Genomic DNA, 19,173 nt, shown 5'->3' on the forward strand with positions numbered 1-19,173 from the left:
ACGAACACATAGAAGATGTTTTTTTAAATAGTTTGTTTATGTAAACTGTACTTTTTGTGAAAAACCGTTTTTCTCTTTTTGTTTTTTAATCCAAAGGATTGTTCAGTCATTCAAGTCAAACAGTTTTCATGTTTCACTATATTTTAACTGTTCTGTCTATAAATAATTTACTTGCACCATTTTGGTTATTCATTTATTTAAGGTCAATAACGTAACCTCCTCCTTCATCATAATGGTTTCTTTCATTATATTTTTTATAACTGGAGACATGGCTTATATTAACACGCAACAACAAAAAGTAATAAAATAAAATGAGGTAAAATACTTTTTTAATTTTAATAAATTTTATTTAGTTTTTTCTTTCAACTCTGCTATTTATTAGAAATTTTAAAGTTGAAACTGTTTTCTTCATGGAGTTATATTCTCAGTTAAATAATTCGTTTTTAATGGTATTACAAATGTAGCAAGAGGTGCTATGTGTCTAATTCTTTATGAATCACACACACACTGCTGTTTTCTGTTGACCATTGTTTAGTTTAAAAAATGTTGAGAATTGTTGGATTTTCTTACATAAAGAGCCACTGAGGTCCATCCATCAGAGAAGCATGCTTTTGAAAATAAAACCCACTGACATGGAATAGCTTTGTTTGACAGTGTGAAGATCAAACTGGATGACATCTACTCCCAGATAATGAGTGTAATACAGTTACATAGTGAGTGAAGTAAAGTTAAAATATTATAAATTCTATTTATAATCTTTAATTCTATTTAAAGTAAAATTCATGTTACATGGAACATCATCAAGATATGACAATGATAACAGAGGCCAGTAGGTGTCACTGTAGAGTCAGGTGTCAGATTGCATCAAAACCTCAAAACAATTCTGGCAGTTGTTGAAAGTTTTCTTAAAAACTGATGAATATGTGAAAATACATTTCAATGTAACTGAGAAACATGTATGCTCAGGCAAAATCTGTGACATGTCAGTGGCAAATAAAACGTTAACAACACAATTAACTGAACAGCAGTTAGATATTTTGGAGAGAAGTAACTTATTAATGAATTCCTGAAACTGGCACAGTCTGTCACAAGAAACTCATTGAGCCTGCATAACAGACCTTCATAATTCAGTTATGGAACTATTTATTTAAAAAAATAAGTACACATTTTTGCATTTACTTGTTCATTTCTTTTTTATTTTCCTTTTGTAAATGGATTTGTATTTCCTAAAAAAGAGACTGTGGGAGAGAGAAATTTGACAGGTTTCTGTTAAAAAAAAAAAAACATGTAAAAAGATTTAACACTTGATTTGGTGCATAAAGTTTGCTACTTTGTCAACTGTCTTGATGAGTTGTTTGTTATCTCATTTGTGTCTTTTTGGTCTAAAACTAGGGCCTAAATCCATGCAGTCAGGGATGGGGCTTTATTTTGTTGGACACACCATGCAACCAATCACATGCAAAGACAGAGTTCCAAATTTTCCACATTTTCCAAACATTCCAAAGCCAGCAAGTATCGTGGTAAGGCCAGATACACTGAGAGATGGTGGAGCCAGATTTAAATGCACGTGTTTTGGGGAAAAGTGAAGAAACATGCAAAAGCATAAAATGAGAAACATCTGGCTTCATTTTAATGATACTGCGTGTCCGAGTGTCTAAATGAGTCTCACAGGCATGAATGAATATTTCGGGGCTTTAAATAGGCTGCTTTTTGCTAAATGAGTTGAACTGGGCAGAACATTTTTTTTAAAATAAATGTTTATTCATCTGCATTCATCACCAAAAAGTGCAAAATATGCAAATAATACATCCTAAAGCATTTCTCAATTGCATTTCTTGGTTACAAACAGCCATTAAACCTTCTTTTAATGTAAATTTATATATAAATTACTGACTCTCTTCATTTTTCATTTTGTATAATTAATACCTTTTTTTCCCCATGAATACCATCACCAGGGAAGTAGAGAAAAGGAAAAAAATGGGGGGGGAAAGAACAATTATCTGGTGTCTAATACATAAAGTAACGGCTCTAACATAGCATCACATCATTTCCTAAAAAACACATCAAATCCTTAAAAATGTGATTTAATGCTGTAAATTAACTTACCACAAAATATATAAAGCATATAAATATCTAGAGCAATAGTGCAACAAACACAGCAGTGCTAATAATCCAAAATACTCCATGTTTCATATAAGTGAAGAAAAAAAAATACTGACATTAATTTTAATGTACATTCTGGTGCTGACACTTTTCAAACTAATATCTTTTCACTGCTTTTTATACTTTTTACTCTCAGCAGTAGTAAAACTCAATAAAACTGTCTGTAAGTTGTGCTAGATTTGTATAGTGGCAGCTTCTTTTTTTACTGCAAAACTAAGGAAAAAAGTTAGACACCAAATATTATTTAATCTTTTCCACCACTACCTGCATTCCAAATATTGTACAGATGTGTGGTTTAGGTACAACCCTTTTAATCCCACCATAGAACAAACCTGCCAGAGCTTATCTTTATGTTTTACATGCTGTAGTGACATTTTTGGAGCATTTGAAGTTGCAATACACCAATACAACTGTTATATCCTAAAGTTTAATAATATGTATGCATTAGGTCCATAGTAACTACATAAATTGCTTTTGCAAAAAAAAAAAATACAAAGACATTAAAAATATTTTCTGTTGCTAGTGTTGTTTTTGTTTTTTTTACACAGTTTTCTCATTACAGAAATTTCAGAGGTATATCCCCCAAAACTGTAAATGCAAAAAAGTTGCACAAAATAGTTTCCAGGAAATTTATTTTCAGTGTCTTCATGGTGGTCTGGTGGTGGTCAGAGGCAGTAGCGGTTTTAGATACGGGCGACACGGCGGCTGCCCAGGGCGGCATCGTGGTGGGGGGCGGCATCACCGGCATCGGTAAAAAAAAAAAATATAGCTTGTACTCATGCTGCCCCGACGTCATGCGAGCCCATATTGGGAATGGCATAGGCACCGATCGATTTTCTATCGCCCATGGGAGTAAGGGCGCCCTCCGTTTGCGAGGTGCGCCTGCTGCTTGCGGCACAGGGAGGAGAGGGCGGGGCGGCGGGGGATTCTCTGGCTGGCTGGAGCAGCAAAAATTACCAACTCTCAAAATAAAACAAAAATAAAAACAAACAACAAACACGAAAACACCAAACATCATGATACAGACTTATAATTTGCACCGATGTTTTTTCAAAATTCTATACACGAAAAGTGAGCGCAAGAGCCCTCGGTGCGCCTGCTCGCTGCTGAAGTCAAAGTAAACTTTATTGTCATCTCCGCTACATACAATCCAGTATATAGAGAGACGAGACGACGAGGCTCCAGTTACAGCAGTGCAAGAAAACAAACAATAAATATTTAAGAGTAAAAAAATATATATATACACTTTAGGACTCGGGGTAAAGGGATCAATAGCAATTTAAAATGTATATTTTATATTTTGTTTATATAAAGTCTCTCACACAACCCGTTTTTAAAGTTTAAAAAAAGAGAAAAGAAGAGGAGTGTAGCGACTTCCACAGTCGCTAGAGGCCGGGGACTGAGCCCGCCTATTTGCCTGACGTGCTGTCAACTTTACGCAGTAATGCGAGAGGTGGAATTGCTTGCTTGTTTATTAAAGTGCTTGAAAAGTTTACAGAGCAATGTGATCGGCTCGCGATTCAAACTCTTAAAACATCACAGGCTCTAATGCAACAAGGGGAAACTCGTTGTGCTGCGGTCAACAAAAACTACGGCTACCCAGATAGCAAGGAAACATTGAAACAACGTTGAGTCAATATCAGGCGACGTCATTGAATCAACGTTGAAGTGTGACGTTGACCTAACGTCACTCTTGCACCCTTTTTTAATGTTGAAACAACGTCAGGTTTTGATGTTGAATCAATGTTGAAACCTGACATTGAAACAATGTCAGATTCTGATATTGAAACACTGTTGAGCTATGGTGTTGATTTTCCACCTCTTTCGCACAGTTGCTTTTTATTAAAACAACAGTTAAATCATGACTGGAAATCTACCTTTCTTTATAGGTATTTTAACCAATACTAAACTACTGCATGTTTCCATCAATACTTAAACCACCTAAACACATAATTGTACTTATTCCTCAAATTGGACACCCTTTATAAAAAAAAAAACAACAACAAATGTCTCACAATGTATCATGTCAATATTAATATCCTAAAATAAGAAAGCATTGCATGTGATGTAACAGAGAAAAAAAATAAACAAAAAAAAAGGTCAATAGGCATGTTTCGTTTGCTAAATACTTTATTAAAAGACAGTTTCCTATTTACATTTATATGTTTCACAGAAGTTTGTAATTTTTTACTCTGGGATGGGGATACATGATGTGCGTCCTGCACCACCCATACCCATACGATCTGGGGCGTATCGGAGCCATTTCTGCACTGCTTGTGCAAAGACAAACTCGGACATAGAGTTTGCCCCTAACTGCTGCGTCAGGCCATCTAGGAAAAAAATACACACACACAAACACAAAAAGTGAATTAGAGCACATGAATAAGCTCTTGTTAACTGTCTTCAGCGGGGAGAAAGTATGTAAACTCCTAGGCTGATAAACATGAAAGTCACCAGGCGTAAATCTGCAAACTGCCGCATTTGATTCCCAAAGAGCTATGAGCTGTGATAAGTGATAAGTCTTAGCATGGTGTGCCGTGTATCCTTTAAAACAAAATAAACATGGGGTCCTCGGGCTGTACAACTACAACCCGAGGACTAAACAAGCCAAAGACCAAAGACTCCATCTCCAGATTAACCGGACATGAAAGTCTTGTTATTAAGAAAGACAAAGTAATATAGCAAAAAAACTGTAAAACTTACCACCATATATGCATTTGCAGAGCGCTGTATCTTTAAATGCCATTTTTTGCTTTGTCTGGTCCTTGGTTTTTTTCCCTGCCCAGTTGAGTACCGAGGCCAGCTCGTTTGTAATGGCATAAGCCATTACACGGCAGACTCGCACCTCCAGTGTGGTCCCTCCAATCAAGGCAAAGCGTCTCACCTATAGACACATTTTAAGAGATGGAATTAGCGTGTCTCATGTCTTAAATGTGTATGCAAGTGCTTGTGTGTTTAATCAACAGGCCGTTGTTATGTATTTAAATCACATCTGACAGCTATTACACTTTATAGTTACAAAGTGTACATAACCTTTATATACTTACCATTGCCTTATTTGCCTCTTATGATTGAAGAGCTGCCTCTGCATTGTTTAGCTCCTCAATGTTGTGCAAGGGCAAATCCAGAGGCAGTACCCCAGCATCTACCGATTCATTTCAGCAGGGATGGCGGATGGCTCTGACCTCCTCACGGAGTTCGTTAACAGCTGTCGTCAGGTCTGACAGCATATCTTTTGTGAGGTCGCATCTGTTTAAAAAAACAATTCCAGAAAGATTAATGGCTTAAGCAGTGAGAGGCGAAAAACTAATAAATAAATAATAAAACGCAGTTTACGTGTGGACAAAAGGTGCAAACGCAAGGTAGGTGAGCGTGCAACGTAAAGTTAGGTGAGCGTAAAGTTTGAATTGAGTGCGAATCGAAGCGGCCGCTTCGATTCGCACTCAATTCAAACTTTACGTTGCACGCTCACGTTGCACGCTCACCTCACTTTTAATGATTGGAGAGCACCCGGGTGCTCTCCAATCATTAAAAGTAACAAAGTCATTGAACACATTTATACAGTTACCTTTACGTTTATCAATCATATATCACAGATTTACAATTTTTTGTAGTACTATGCTAAAAAGCAACTGCAGAGCGAAAGTCTGGGTCAAGCGCCGAGGCGACGGCAAGAACAAAGAAACCCTCGAAGCATTACAGCTAGCTAGCTAGCTTTGTAAGGGAATATAACGGAAAAGTATGAAATGAAAATGTTTTCTTTGTTGACTTTGTTCGCAGTGCAGTTTATTTGTTGCCGGATTGTAAGATGAAAGTAGACACAATTTCGGGCTCCCACATTTTGTCCGAAACTTTACATTAACAAGTTTGTTTGTTTTTTACTGTTATTCAAATGCAACCGTGGAAATAACGAATAGAACAAAAGTCATTCATTCTTACCTTATATTAATCGTGGTGCAGGCCAGTGCAGTGCATGAACTGATGCCTTCTCCGGTCGCTGAGAGTAAATCTAATGTCCCGCTCTACCGTACAAGACAATGGTTACCTGAAGGGATGTACCACTGTGAGAGGGGGGGCTATGGAATAGTCCAAGTGGTAGCAGCTTTAATTTCCCGCGAAACCATAAATCAATGGTTTTTCAACGTGATTGTTGTCACCTTGTCAACTATAAATAGATCAACAATCAACGATGACAGAACAACAGTGAATCAATGTTATTTCAATGTCAGTGTCAGGTTTCATCAGTATTTCAATGTTGTTTCAACATTGGTTTTGTGTTGACATTTCAAGCATGACGGTTCTGATGGTTCAGATGGAAAATCAACATCTGTTCAATGTCTCCTTGCTATCTGGGTCTTCATATGTATGTGTGTGTGTGTGTGTGGGGGTGGGGGTGGGGGTGGGGGGGGGGGGGGGGCGCCAGAGGGGGTGTTCGCCCAGGGCGCCTAACAGGCTAGGACCGCCACTGCTTGTTGGGAGGAATAAAATCAAAATGTTCCCACACAGGGGAGGACATCCTCCTCTTCTTAGCTGGCTCCATTCTCTCCTGACTTTCTCTCCTCACTCTCATAAACCTCCAAACTGTCTCCAAACTGTCACTAACCGCAACTCTCCATCAAACAGCCACATTTTGAATGAAGTCTGAGGGGTTTATATCGCTGTCATATCTCGCGGCAAAGTTCGAACCACTTCCTGAACCAGTCCCGTGGTACAGTCGGGAAGCTAGGCTTCGGACGTCATCATTTTCAGCTCCTCCCATAAATGAAGCAAGCCTCGTTACCACTGACTGCTCGATACGCGCATCGCGGAAACGCCCCCTCCATTACTCGACACAAGCGTTGAAGCCTCGATACAGAACGTCACATCACTAGTATTAACAGAAGTTCTGAAAAGTGCACCGACTTCCGAGATAAACAGATATCAGCATTGGAAGTCACCGAGAAACTGCAGAGATGAATATTCACTTTATTGCGGCGTTCTCCCTCTTAAGTCATGTAGTATCTCCAGGTAAGCTCGCATTTTATGTATTTTTTTATAACTGTCTCTTAAAATTGAAACTGAGTTTTACGCAGCTAACTACTTTCACTTTTATTAGTGGTAATTACAAATGTTTCTTATTTCATAGAATTAAAAACACTTATGCAATGACAATAAAGCAAAACTGACGCTTTATACATTTTCTTTCACTGAGCATATGGCGTTATTTTTTGCCACTATTCTTAGCGCACGTAACACAATTTTGCAGGGGCAAGTGTTGCATTTTGAGGAGAAATTTATTTTGAGCAAAGAAAAGCTAAATTTGAGTGAACAAAATTCACTGCTGCGTGCAAAAAATGTATTTTAGTGTTTGCTATTATCCATACACACACACACACACACACACAATAGCAGCCCCTCTCGCTCAGGTTTTGCATTTGCATTTGCGTGCAAATTCAAAAACTCAGAATAGTGGCACAAAAATAACGGCATATGAGCACAGCAAAAAGTGACTAATGCCACTTCGAGATGAGATCAGACATTCGTTCTTTTGTCTAGCAGAATGTTTATGTGTGTGTGTGTCTGTATGATTTCTTGAATGAGGAAATATATTGAAACTACTTTCAGATATTGAAAATAAATACTATTCTTAAAACGGGAAAAATATTGCAGTCTTGTTGTTCTTTAGCAAAATGTAAATAAATATATACAACAATCTCAAATCTATAGTATTGTTATTTTTTTTCTTTATTTATTCCATGCAGTGAAACACTCCCTGAAGTTAATTTTCAGTGAATCATCTGGAGTCCAAGACTTTGTGGGTGTCCTGTGGGCTGATGAAACTGAGCTGGTGCACTGCAACACCAACCTCAACAAAGCAGAACCAAAACCAAACTGGCTTAAAGATTTCATGCAAAGCAATCAAGAACACAACGACTTGTACACTCAAGAGTGTCTTCATAGTAAACGTTTTTTTAAAGACATATTAAATGTATTGAGAAGGAGTTGCAGCCAAACTGAAGGTATTGTTGTAAAGCTAAAATGTTCAGAAGCTTTTGCTTTGCCCAAGCAGAACAAGCTTGCTTTGATATCTTCTTTCTTTCTTTCTTCCTTCTGTCCCTCAGGTGTTCACACCCTTCAGAGAATGTATGGCTGTGAATGGGACAATGAGACTGAAGAGGTCAAAAGTTTTGATCGATATGGTTATGATGGAGAAGACCTTATGGAATTTAACCAGGAGACACAGACATGGCTCATTTCAACTCCTTGTGCTAGCATTGTCAAACACAAGTTAGACAATCAGCAAATTAGAATAGCAGATATTAACCATTACCTCACAAACGTGTGTTCTAAATGGCTGAAACAGTATCTGGACTATGGAAATTTTCTACAACGAACAGGTAGGTTTCCATCACATAACGCTATTTTGGGGAAACAATATCTACAGGGGTTATTCATTTCATTTCAAATGAAAGGAATAAAGGAATATATATGCAAAGCATAACGCTGTTCTCTATTAAGGTATAATGCCTTATTTTGGTCTCTTTAGACTGGCCTTCAGTGTCTCTCCTCCAGAAGACTCCCTCCTCTCCAGTCAGCTGCCACGCTACAGGTTTCTATCCTGACCGAGCCGTTATGTTCTGGAGGAAAGATGGAAAAAAACTTTATCAATTCACGGACCGTGAACAGATATACCCTAATCAGGACGGGACGTTCCAAATTAATGTAGTCCTAAAACTTTCATCAGTCACACCTGAGGACTGGTCAAGGTATGACTGTGTGTTTCAGCTTTCTGCTGTCAAAGAAGACATCATCATCAAACTGGACCAAAAAGTGATCAAGAGTAACAGAGGTAAGAGTGAACCCAAAATAATGGATTTAGTGTGTGTGTTCAGGACCAGATGATGGGAAAGTAATAACTTTAAACCTAAGAAATCTACATGCTTTATGTTTTCATTATAAATCCTTGGCAAAGAAGTAGACCAGCAGACAAATAGAAAAGCATTTTTTTGTGTGGTAGTGTGGATGTAATAACTGTTATACAGATACACAACTTTGGATTGATGGATGTTTTGTCTTTCCAGATTATTTAATCTGTACAAGTCCCGAAGAGAACAATGATTATTACATCAAAGTTTCCGTGGGTTTTTTTTTTGTTCTGCTCATCATAGTCCTTGTTTTCATCGTGTACAAGATTACAGGTGATGTGTATATGTATATGGTATTTTCATTAAACGATTATAAAATTTTATTGATTCAGTTTACCACCCAAAAACAGTTCATTTAAATCCAAAACATTCATGATGTTGTGAAAGAAAAGTTAAAAGAACAAACATATATTAAAATATTAAAGAGAGTTAGATTTAATTTGTTGTTCAGTTGTTGGTTTAACGTTTTATATCTAAGGTTTAAGATCATGGTTTGAGTTTGTTTGCCATCTACAATCATTTATAGAATTTTCATCAGTTTAAAATACCCCAAATTAAAATTATTTCAACAGAAAAACTTTAACGATGAATCAGATATAAATTGAACCTAACCTGTGGTGACTATCTGCAGTATAACATAAATTTGATGTCAAGACTTAAGTCATTATATATTTTTGAAGACTGGATATGGTGATTAACACTTTGTTTGTTTGTTTGTGTCTGTGATTCCAGTTGACGAAAGCAATCAAAAGAGTAAGCATGAGTTACATTCATTTGAAATAAAAACTGAGTTAGATAATTTGTTGAGTAAAAACTTTCTTTATTTTTCCAGAAGACTTGGAGACTTTGAAGTACTCCCCCATCGCTGCACTGGTTCTTGCTCTCATCCTTTGTTGTTTAACTGGAGTTCACTTTTATGAAACGAATACTGGTAAGCAAACAAAACATTTAACTCAAATCTTCACATTATATACATTATATAAATAGAACCTCAGGTCAGTACAAAAATTAACATTTGGTTGTTCAATGTGAGATGAACAACACAACATGACATATGTCAATTCAATTCAACTGTTTTCATATAGCACCAAGTCACAACAACACTCAGCCTGCTTTATGTTGTAAGTCAGAGACCTCAAAATAATACAGAGGAAACCCCTCAAATCTGTCGACAACCTATGAATAAGCATTTGGTGGCACTGGGAAGAAAAAAACACATTTTTGACAGGAAGAACCAAACTCAGGAAGGGGCAGTTATCTGCTGCAACCAGTTGAGGGTGGAGACAAACAGAGGGAAACGGAGTTTTATCTGTCCTAAGCACTGGAAACCTAAGTTCTGCTGTTTTACTCTTTTTAATGAGAAGAGACTATCTCCTGGTAATCCTTTAAAACTATTTGTTCGGTCTTTTTCTAATTGTTTTGTTATCAGCTTTAACATTAGAATGGTAACTGAGGCCTGTAAAGTAAAAAATCTAGCTCTTGGTTTGTTTGTTTTTGTGTGAACATGGCACAGTGTCATGATCCTGGGTTTTCAACCAGCGTTTTCCATTCTTACAATTTCTGTCTGTTCTCTGTTTTAATTAATTTAGGCTTGGTTTAATATTATGCTTTTGCTTAGGCTGTTTTCTCCTTTGTGTTTGTTTCTAGTTCCCCTTAGAGTGACAATTTGTGTTTTGATCTCTATTCTTAATACCCAGCCCGTTCTCACTCCCGAGGCGTAACATGCCGACGTTTTGTCACGTCCCGCGGCGTTCCTGAGGAACGCAAAAGGACACCTTCGGCGTTCTTATGGTACGCGGCGGGTTATGGCCGAAATCCAGTGCAATGATGCTCCCGCGGTAATAGACGTTCCAGCCCTGTATTCCAGCCCTAAACCTAACCTTATCCCTAGCCCTAACCATAACCTTTTTCCTGACCTTAACCAAGACTTTAATGATGTTAAATAGCGTGTTTCTAAGCGATTTGAAGAAAAAGAGCAAACATGTGTAGATTGAGTCCATACGGTTCTCATATTTCCTCATTTTTCCGAGGTCGTCATTTAGGAACGTGGTGGGTAGCCAAAAATGTAATATGTTGACGATTTGTCACCTAGCCTAAAATGTTACGCTGTGGGAGTGAGAACGTGTTGCAGCACCATGATTAGCTGGGTTGTGCTCTTGACTTCTGGTTTGTATTAATTCCTTATTGCAGTTATCAGCAGTTCTCTGTTCCCATTGTCAAGTCATCGTCGTCCCTGTTTGTGTTTCCGTTTTTTGTTATTTCCCATTTTATTTTTTTAGTCTTTGTCCCCTGTGTGCTGTTTAATTTTTCCATGTCTTGTCCTCCTTAATTGTTGTCAGCTGTTTTCCCACCTATTGGCCATCTGCTTGTTGTCCTATGACTCTATTTATTCTCTCTGTCTCCAACTGTTCATTGTGGTTTTGTACTGTTTGTCAGTCCTTGTGTTGCTCCATGCTATTTTTTGGATTATTGAACTTACGTTTCCTACAGCATCATCTGTTTGCTGCCACAACTACAATATAAGTTAGTTTCAGTTAAGTTAATGGTTTTCCTTGTCTGCATCTGGGTCTACGCCACAACCTTACACACCATTTGCCCTTCTAGTGAATCTGCTAGAATGTCCACACATTGCAAAGCTTGGCAATGGTTTCCCACAATACAGTGAATGAACAGAATAAAATGACTGACAATGAATGTTCCAGACCAGCAATCTGAAAAAAATGTTCTGCCTTGATAGGTGTTCACATTTACTTATAATCAGTTAATCACATGTATTTAATTAGCAGCATCTGGCTGTTACTTACTATCTTAACTCCTATTGAAGCAGTAAAGGTGTACTTAGATTCTCACAGGACTGCTTCTGCATTTTTATTAAATAATGACATGGTATAATAATGTATGTCACGTATTGTTGCCTACCTGATGTTTACATTATATTCTGATATGTAGTCTTATAAGGGTTATGTTGACAGAAGTTATACTTTTGTTTAATTGACCATAATGTTGTTCAGGCTGGAGCGTTATTTCCTGTATATTTCAGTACTTTGACACAACAAGGGAAAAGTGTTAAGATTACAATCAAAGTGGAAACAGTATTAGAATAAATGTTTTTATAAACCTCTAAGTGTGGTAGGAGAGAGTTCAACAAGGGGACAGAGACATTAATTTTTTGTGTTTCAGATTTCTCCATAATTCTTCGATCTGGTAAGTAAAGCATATTCTGTTATTCTTTCTTATGTGATCTATCTAACGTGTAGATTTTTAAAAGTCTTTGTGGTAACCATTCGTTCTTCTGGTAGATTATGCGTTGAAATGGAGAGAGCCATTACCTGGAATACAATGGGGACCCTGAAACAGGACGCAATTATAAGACCTTGACTTTACATTATTGAAGCATTAATGCATTTGTTTTTTTATTTACTATCGATTGATTTGCACACTGATATTGTTTCGCTGACTTGTTGAATGGACATTATATGGCTCACTACTTGAATGCAAACACAAGGCTGTGTTTGTATATTATTTCAGTGCAAACTGTGTTTTGAATTTATCTTTGTACTATGGATTCATAACTGTGTAGACTCGCAAATTATCACAGTTAGCGCTGGCCAACCGTGGGGATGTGAGGAAGAAGGACCCAAATGCTGGACTCTTTATGATAAACAGTGCATTTATTTACAGTGGTGTAAATAATCCACAGAATAATAAGTCCCCGTGTGTTCCCTTGACTCCCTTGTCGTGTCCGCCCACAAGTCCGTGCTCCATGCTCTTCCACTCCTGTGTGTCCCGGCACCCCGTGCTCACTGCTCTTGTCTTCCACGCTCCTTCCTGGATAAAATAACAAAGAAGCAACCATCAGGACACTCAACCACTGTGGGTATGCACTCACTTGGCTCACAAAGACCACTGACGTTGAGTCTCACACAACAATCCCACGCCGAGGAGCGCTCGGCCATACTCTTAAGTAGCTCCCCGACGAGGCTTCATTAGCTGCAGGTGTGTGTGATCATCCGCTTCAGGCATGGCCAGCCTCCAGATGGTAAATGGCCTGTATTTGTACAGCTTTTCTAGTCCCTAAGGACCCCAAAGCGCTTTATACAACCAGTCATCCACCCATTCACACACTGGTGATGGCAGCTACATTGTAGCAACAGCCACCCTGGGGTGCACTGACAGAGGCGAGGCTGCCGGACACTGGGTTTATGGCTGTCCTTTCTTCAAAGCTTGATTTGTTTAAAAAAAAAAAAAGTTTTCATCCTAAGTCTAAGAGATGGCAGCAGAGACTCTGTAAATCTTTTGGCTGCTCCCTTTCGGGCTCACAGCAGATTTTTGTCAGTGCGACTTGTCATACAGTCCCGATCAAAAGTTTAAAGACCAGTTGAAAAATGGCAAAAAAATCATATTTTGCATGGTTGGATCTTCACAAGGTTCCAAGTCGAGCTTCAACACGCAACAAGAAGAAATGAGAGTGAGACAAAACATTTTTTGAGCATGCAATTTATTGAAAACAACACTTAAACTGAAACAGGCTGTTTTACAGCTGATCAGAAGTTTAGGACCACACCTGCAAAAAAACCCATAAACTCCCCAAAACAGAAATCAAAGTTCCAAAGATGAACTCAATAATGAGTAGCTCCACCGTTATTGTTAATCACTTCAAAAATTCATTGTGGCATACTTGATGTAAGCGTTTCCATGAGGTGAGTGGGAACATTTCTCCAAGTGGTGAAGACGGCCACACGAAGGCAATCTACTGTCTGGAACTGTTGTGTCTGGATATGTTCTAGCCTTTTTAAAGGTATAATACGAAGTGATTATCTTTTTGTGTTTACAAACACTGCCCCGCTCAACAAGTGAGCAGTGTCGGTCAAACCAGTTAGAAGATAAATATAGAGAAGCAGCATTAGCAAAAAGCCATGAATAATACATAATTATCAGAAATGACATGAAGTGACAAAGTAAATATAACATTTTTTTAATCTGTCTAACTTATAAACTTTTTATGTTTTATCTATATTATATATGTGGGATGGGATTTATGGGATTTGGACAGCTGTATTCAAAAAGAACATATTTCTTCTTCACATACTAAATGCCAAATTCTATAACCTGTTTGTGTGTTTTGATTTTTGAGCTGGCTGTATATATTTTTAAAAAGTGCAAATTTGGGAGTATGGATTAAAACACAAATTCAAAAAATAAACTCTGCATTTCCACAACTGAGATCTCACCTTTCTTCTTTGGTAACGACTGCCACAGATGCCACAGATGCCACGGCTGCCACGATTACCACAACTGCAATGGAAACGATAACTAGAACAACGATTGCAGCTCCAATGTCAGTGGGATTCTCTGTTGAATAGAATATGGAAGGACTTTAATAATAAATTTGTGCTGTTACTTAAGAATAAGTGAAGAACAAATCAGTAAGGGCCTGGTAGTTGATGCATCTTATATCTCTGATTGAAATAATAAGATTTATCAGTTCCACAGTTGGTACCTCATTACTTTTTGCTTACTTCAGTTATCTATCATGTGTCCCCACTTCAGTGAACCATCTTACTGAGTTGTTAGTAGTAGAGATTTGATTAGTAAATGTGGTAAAATTGGTAAAAGGTCAACATATCCAATATTGCCTCAAGCAACTTACACCATTATAGAAAGAAATCATCAATCAATTAATACTCTGTGTGAAAGCACTTTGCAAAACTGAGCAGAAAAAAGAAAAGTTGACAGGAAGAAACAGAATCAGGGCCATGACATGCTCATCTGCCACAGCAAGCTGGGAGAAAGTTTCGAGTGAAAAGATGATCATGGAGACACAGCAAGCAACATAATTGATAATTGGACGGTTAGGTCTACAGACCTGGAACATGAAGTCACAGAGTCCGAGACAAATGCACAAAGGAGAGTAATTTGTGTTTGCTGTCTTTTATACACAAGACAAAAAGTTTATTCCATTCATTTCAAGGGTTTTGATGTTAATATTATTATAAGTATTATAATAACTTGTATTGATGAATGATTACAGTGCTTGGTGAGAATCTTGTTGTCCTCTTCTAAATAAATAATTCTAGCGATTATGTGGAACTACTGAGTGCCAACTCAGTATGATGCTTTACATTAATACTGTAGTATTAATAACTACTGTGTAAAAATGCTCCAGTCTTACTCATATTGGTCCTGATCACTGCTCGGTCCAGTTTGGTGATGATGTCATTGTTCACACTATAGAACTGAAACACACAGTGGTACCTCTCCCAGTCTTCAGGTGTGACTGATGAAACATTGAGATCAACACTCGTCTGAAAGGTCCCATCATTGTTGGGAAAGATCTCTCCCAGATCCACACCTTCATGAAGCTCCTCTCCATCTTTCCTCCAGAACATCATGGCTCTGTCAGGATAGAAACCTGTAGCGTGGCAGCTGACTGGAGAGGAGGAAGACTTCTGAAGGAGAGACACTGATGGAAGAACTGGAGAGAGACAGGCAGTTGTTAGATTCTCGTTTGAATTTGACTCTGCTTTAAAAAGCCATACATTTTCTCTTTTACAACTTCACATGATATTCTGTAATTTTACCTGCTGTCTGCAAAAGGTTTCTCCTGTAGTGGACATACTTCTTTAAAAGCCCAGGGCATTCATGCGTGTAAAAGTTTTTATTGTAATTTAATCTAGGTTTTTCAGCATCCCATCTCAGTTTGGTGATGATAGCCTATGGTTTTGGAGCGATCCATGTCAGTGTCTGTAGGTCCGATGATAGAAAGTCTTCTCCATCATATCCATACTGATTGAACCCATTAATCTCTTCAGTCTCATCATCCCATTCACATCCATTCATCCTTTGCAGAATATGAACACCTGAAAAGAGACACGGTGACAAAAACCACGGGAAATTAGTGAGATGTCAGCAGAGCTCATAGCCGATATCAGATCTTTGTCATCTGATACAGACACAAAAAAAGAGGATCTCCTGTTACTAACATAAAAACCAGTCTATCAACTTAAGGACAGTGTTGAAGTGTCACTTTTTTCTGCTTTTATTCACTGTTCTTATTTTCTTTTCACTTGTCTTCATAAGCAGTAAATCTCATTACTATCTATTGCAATGTATATTCTCTAGTAATTTCATGTGTCGTAAATATTTATGTAATTAATTATTTCAGATTTTAATTAATCATTGCCACATTTAATTAATTATTTAATTAATTCATTATGGCAGTCCTGGCATTCCATAGTTTATCAGACATTAACTTTTTGTGTTAATTGTATTTGATTACTATGTGTTATATTGACAAGATTATTTTATGGTCAGCTTATTTTATTTTACAACAAATTTCTAATATATAATATATAATCTAATATATAATTTAGTGTTCAATAACTAAACTAAATTAAGGTTGATCTTACTGTATGTACTGTATGTAGAATGACCACTCGGTAGCTTTCTTGTGATGCTGCTTTACTGAACGTGTATCCAGCATGGGTTATAACAGCACAACAACGGGTGTGGCAGCTAAGAGAAGAACTGCACATCGACAGCCCTGCCACAAAACATGTCATGGTGGCGTAAAGCCGCAACGCCCACCCGCTCGACACAGGCAACCCAGTATATGACACTGTACACTTTCTCTTCAATCAAAGCAATATGCAAAACATTTTTGAACAACGACCTGTATTTTTGAAAATACTACACAGTTGTAACAATAGACTTTCAATTCAGGCTTCCAAAATATACACGAGTCATCTTTTCACAATGCATCTCTTCAAAAACATTCCACAACGTTCCTCAAAATTATCTGCTGGAACCTGAATTCAACATTGTAGGGCCTTATGACATCATGCTTATGTAAAAAATAGTTTTTCAAATGCTTCTATCACTAAACATCACAATAACTAATACGAGACCATGCAATCTGTTTGCAAATTGCAAACTGGTGAAATTGGTGCAAGGCACTATTTCCATTGAAAAGAATGGACATTCAAAGTTAGATTTTTTTTTTTCAAAGGAGCCATGGCTTGAAAAGTGAACACTGAATACTGCAGTAATAAAGGCCCTAAAGTTGAAAAGTGGCGGAAAATCTCTCAAGTCTGTTATGTCACAAATCCACACTCCTGTGGAACTCTCTCAGGTCTGAACCACCTGACCTTTGAAATCGCTGTTGCCATCTCCCCTTAACACATCTGTGCACTGATGCCTCTACACCACAGAGCGCTCCTTTTATTTACACCTATTTCCTCAAGTCAGTTGAGCTCTACTTTTCTGCATGGATTATCTATTATATTTCACTTTCCAGCCAAAACGTCCCGTTCAGATCCAGTGTGTCTATTACCCTGAAAGTGATGATATCTTTAACAAACCTCCATGACTCCTGGAGGATCTGTTTCCTCTTTCTAACTGAAAATGAGTTGCTTCAAAAAAGGACCTCTGGCAATCAAGCTTCTAGCATTCCACCATTGGTTATATCCTTATTCCCACTTACACAGACTTTGTCACTTCCCGATAGAGTCCTTTTATTTATTTATTTTGTCAGATACATATAGAAACAATCAAGCCCCTCATTTTCTTAACCTTTTATGAGATGGTTTGATAAGCACTCTCATGACTATCTGCACTATCATGACTATGTCTTTTAGGAAGGTGACCTTTTGCACAGTTTGCAAATGTTACTAAAAACATTCTTGGTTGAGAGAAAAAGTTCCAGACGTAAGATAGATGTGGTTTTAACACATGAGATAAGAAACAACTCATCAAGACAGTTGACAAAGTAGCAAACTTTATGCACCAAATCAAGTGTTAAATCTTTTTACATGTTTTTTTTTTTTTTTAACAGAAACCTGTCAAATTTCTCCCTCCCACAGTCTCTTTTTTAGGAAATACAAATTCATTTACAAAAGGAAAATAAAAAAGAAATCAACAAGTAAATGCAAAAATGTGTACTTATTTTTTAAAATAAATAGTTCCATAACTGAATTATGAAGGTCTGTTATGCAGCCTCAATGAGTTTCTTGTGACAGACTGTGCCAGTTTCAGGAATTCATTAATAAGTTACTGCTCTCCAAAATATCTAACTGCTGTTCAGTTAATTGTGTTGTTAACTTTTTATTTGCCACTGACATGTCACAAATTTTGACTGAGCATACATGTTTCTCAGTTACTTTGAAATATATTTTCACATATTTATCAGTTTTCAGAGTTTTTAAGAAAACTTTCAACAACAGCCAGAATTGTTTTGAGGTTTTGATGCAATCTGACACCTGACTCTACAGTGACACCTACTGGCCTCTGTTATCATTGTCATATCTTGATGATGTTCCATGTAACATGAATTTTACTCTAAATAGAATTAAAGATTGTAAATAGAATTTATAATATTTTAACTTTACTTGACTCACTATGTAACTGTATTACACTCATTATCTGGAAGTAGATGTCATCCAGTTTGATCTTCACACTGTCAAACAAAGCTATTCCATGTCAGTGGGTTTTATTTTCAAAAGCATGCTTCTCTGATGGACAGTGGATGGACCTCAGTGGCTCTTTATGTAAGAAAATCCAACAATTCTCAACATTTTTTAAACTAATGGTCAACAGAAAACAGCAGTGTGTGTGTGTGTGTGTGTGATTCATAAAGAAATAGACACATAGCACACCTTGCTACATTTGTAATACCATTAAAAAGGAATTATTTAACTGAGAATATAACTCCATGAAGAAAACAGTTTCAACTTTAAAATTTCTAATATATAGCAGAGTTGAAAGAAAAAACTAAATAAAATTAATTAAGATGTAAGTATTTTACCTCATTTTATTTTATTACTTTTTGTTGTTGCGTGTTAATATAAGCCATGTCTCCAGTTATAAAAAATATAATGAAAGAAACCATTATGATGAAGGAGGGGGTTACATTATTGACCTTAAATAAATGAATAACCAAAATGGTGCAAGTAAATTATTTATAGACAGAACAGTTAAAATATAGTGAAACATGAAAACTGTTTGACTTGAATGACTGAACAATCCTTTGGATTATAAAACAAAAAGAGAAAAACGGTTTTCCACAAAAAGTAAAGTTCACATAAACAAACTATTTAAAAAACATCTT

General features: G+C 37.0%; 1 protein-coding gene, 1 long non-coding RNA gene and 1 pseudogene across 3 annotated transcripts; 1 reads left to right on the forward strand and 2 right to left on the reverse strand.

The window, feature by feature from the left end:
* Positions 1-4,287: 4,287 nt before the first annotated feature.
* Positions 4,288-6,475, reverse strand: LOC148096643 (uncharacterized). The gene is made up of 4 exons (XR_015717074.1): positions 6,103-6,475; positions 5,211-5,412; positions 4,867-5,047; positions 4,288-4,493 (listed from the first exon to the last, which is right to left on the reverse strand). It is a non-coding gene; the product is annotated as an uncharacterized LOC148096643 (long non-coding RNA).
* Positions 6,476-7,006: 531 nt separating this feature from the next.
* Positions 7,007-12,987, forward strand: LOC148096644 (zinc-alpha-2-glycoprotein-like). Of its 2 annotated transcripts, none has more exons than XM_087834710.1 (9): positions 7,007-7,170; positions 7,905-8,162; positions 8,265-8,540; positions 8,690-8,992; positions 9,225-9,341; positions 9,801-9,821; positions 9,901-9,999; positions 12,249-12,272; positions 12,368-12,987. In XM_087834710.1, exons 1-9 carry the CDS (start codon positions 7,116-7,118, stop codon positions 12,418-12,420), a joined length of 1,206 nt encoding a protein of 401 aa, XP_087690836.1. In that variant the 5' UTR covers positions 7,007-7,115; the 3' UTR covers positions 12,421-12,987. The 2 variants fall into 2 exon arrangements, with proteins under 2 accessions (XP_087690836.1, XP_087690837.1); XM_087834711.1 differs by having other exon boundaries at positions 9,904-9,999.
* Positions 12,869-18,363, reverse strand: LOC102793836 (major histocompatibility complex class I-related protein 1-like; annotated as a pseudogene).
* Between the last annotated feature and the right edge of the window lie 810 nt (positions 18,364-19,173).

Source organism: Neolamprologus brichardi, chromosome 22 (genome assembly GCF_056152115.1).
Source record: "Neolamprologus brichardi isolate AB-2024 chromosome 22, ASM5615211v1, whole genome shotgun sequence".
NCBI classification, from domain to species: Eukaryota; Metazoa; Chordata; class Actinopteri; order Cichliformes; family Cichlidae; genus Neolamprologus; species Neolamprologus brichardi.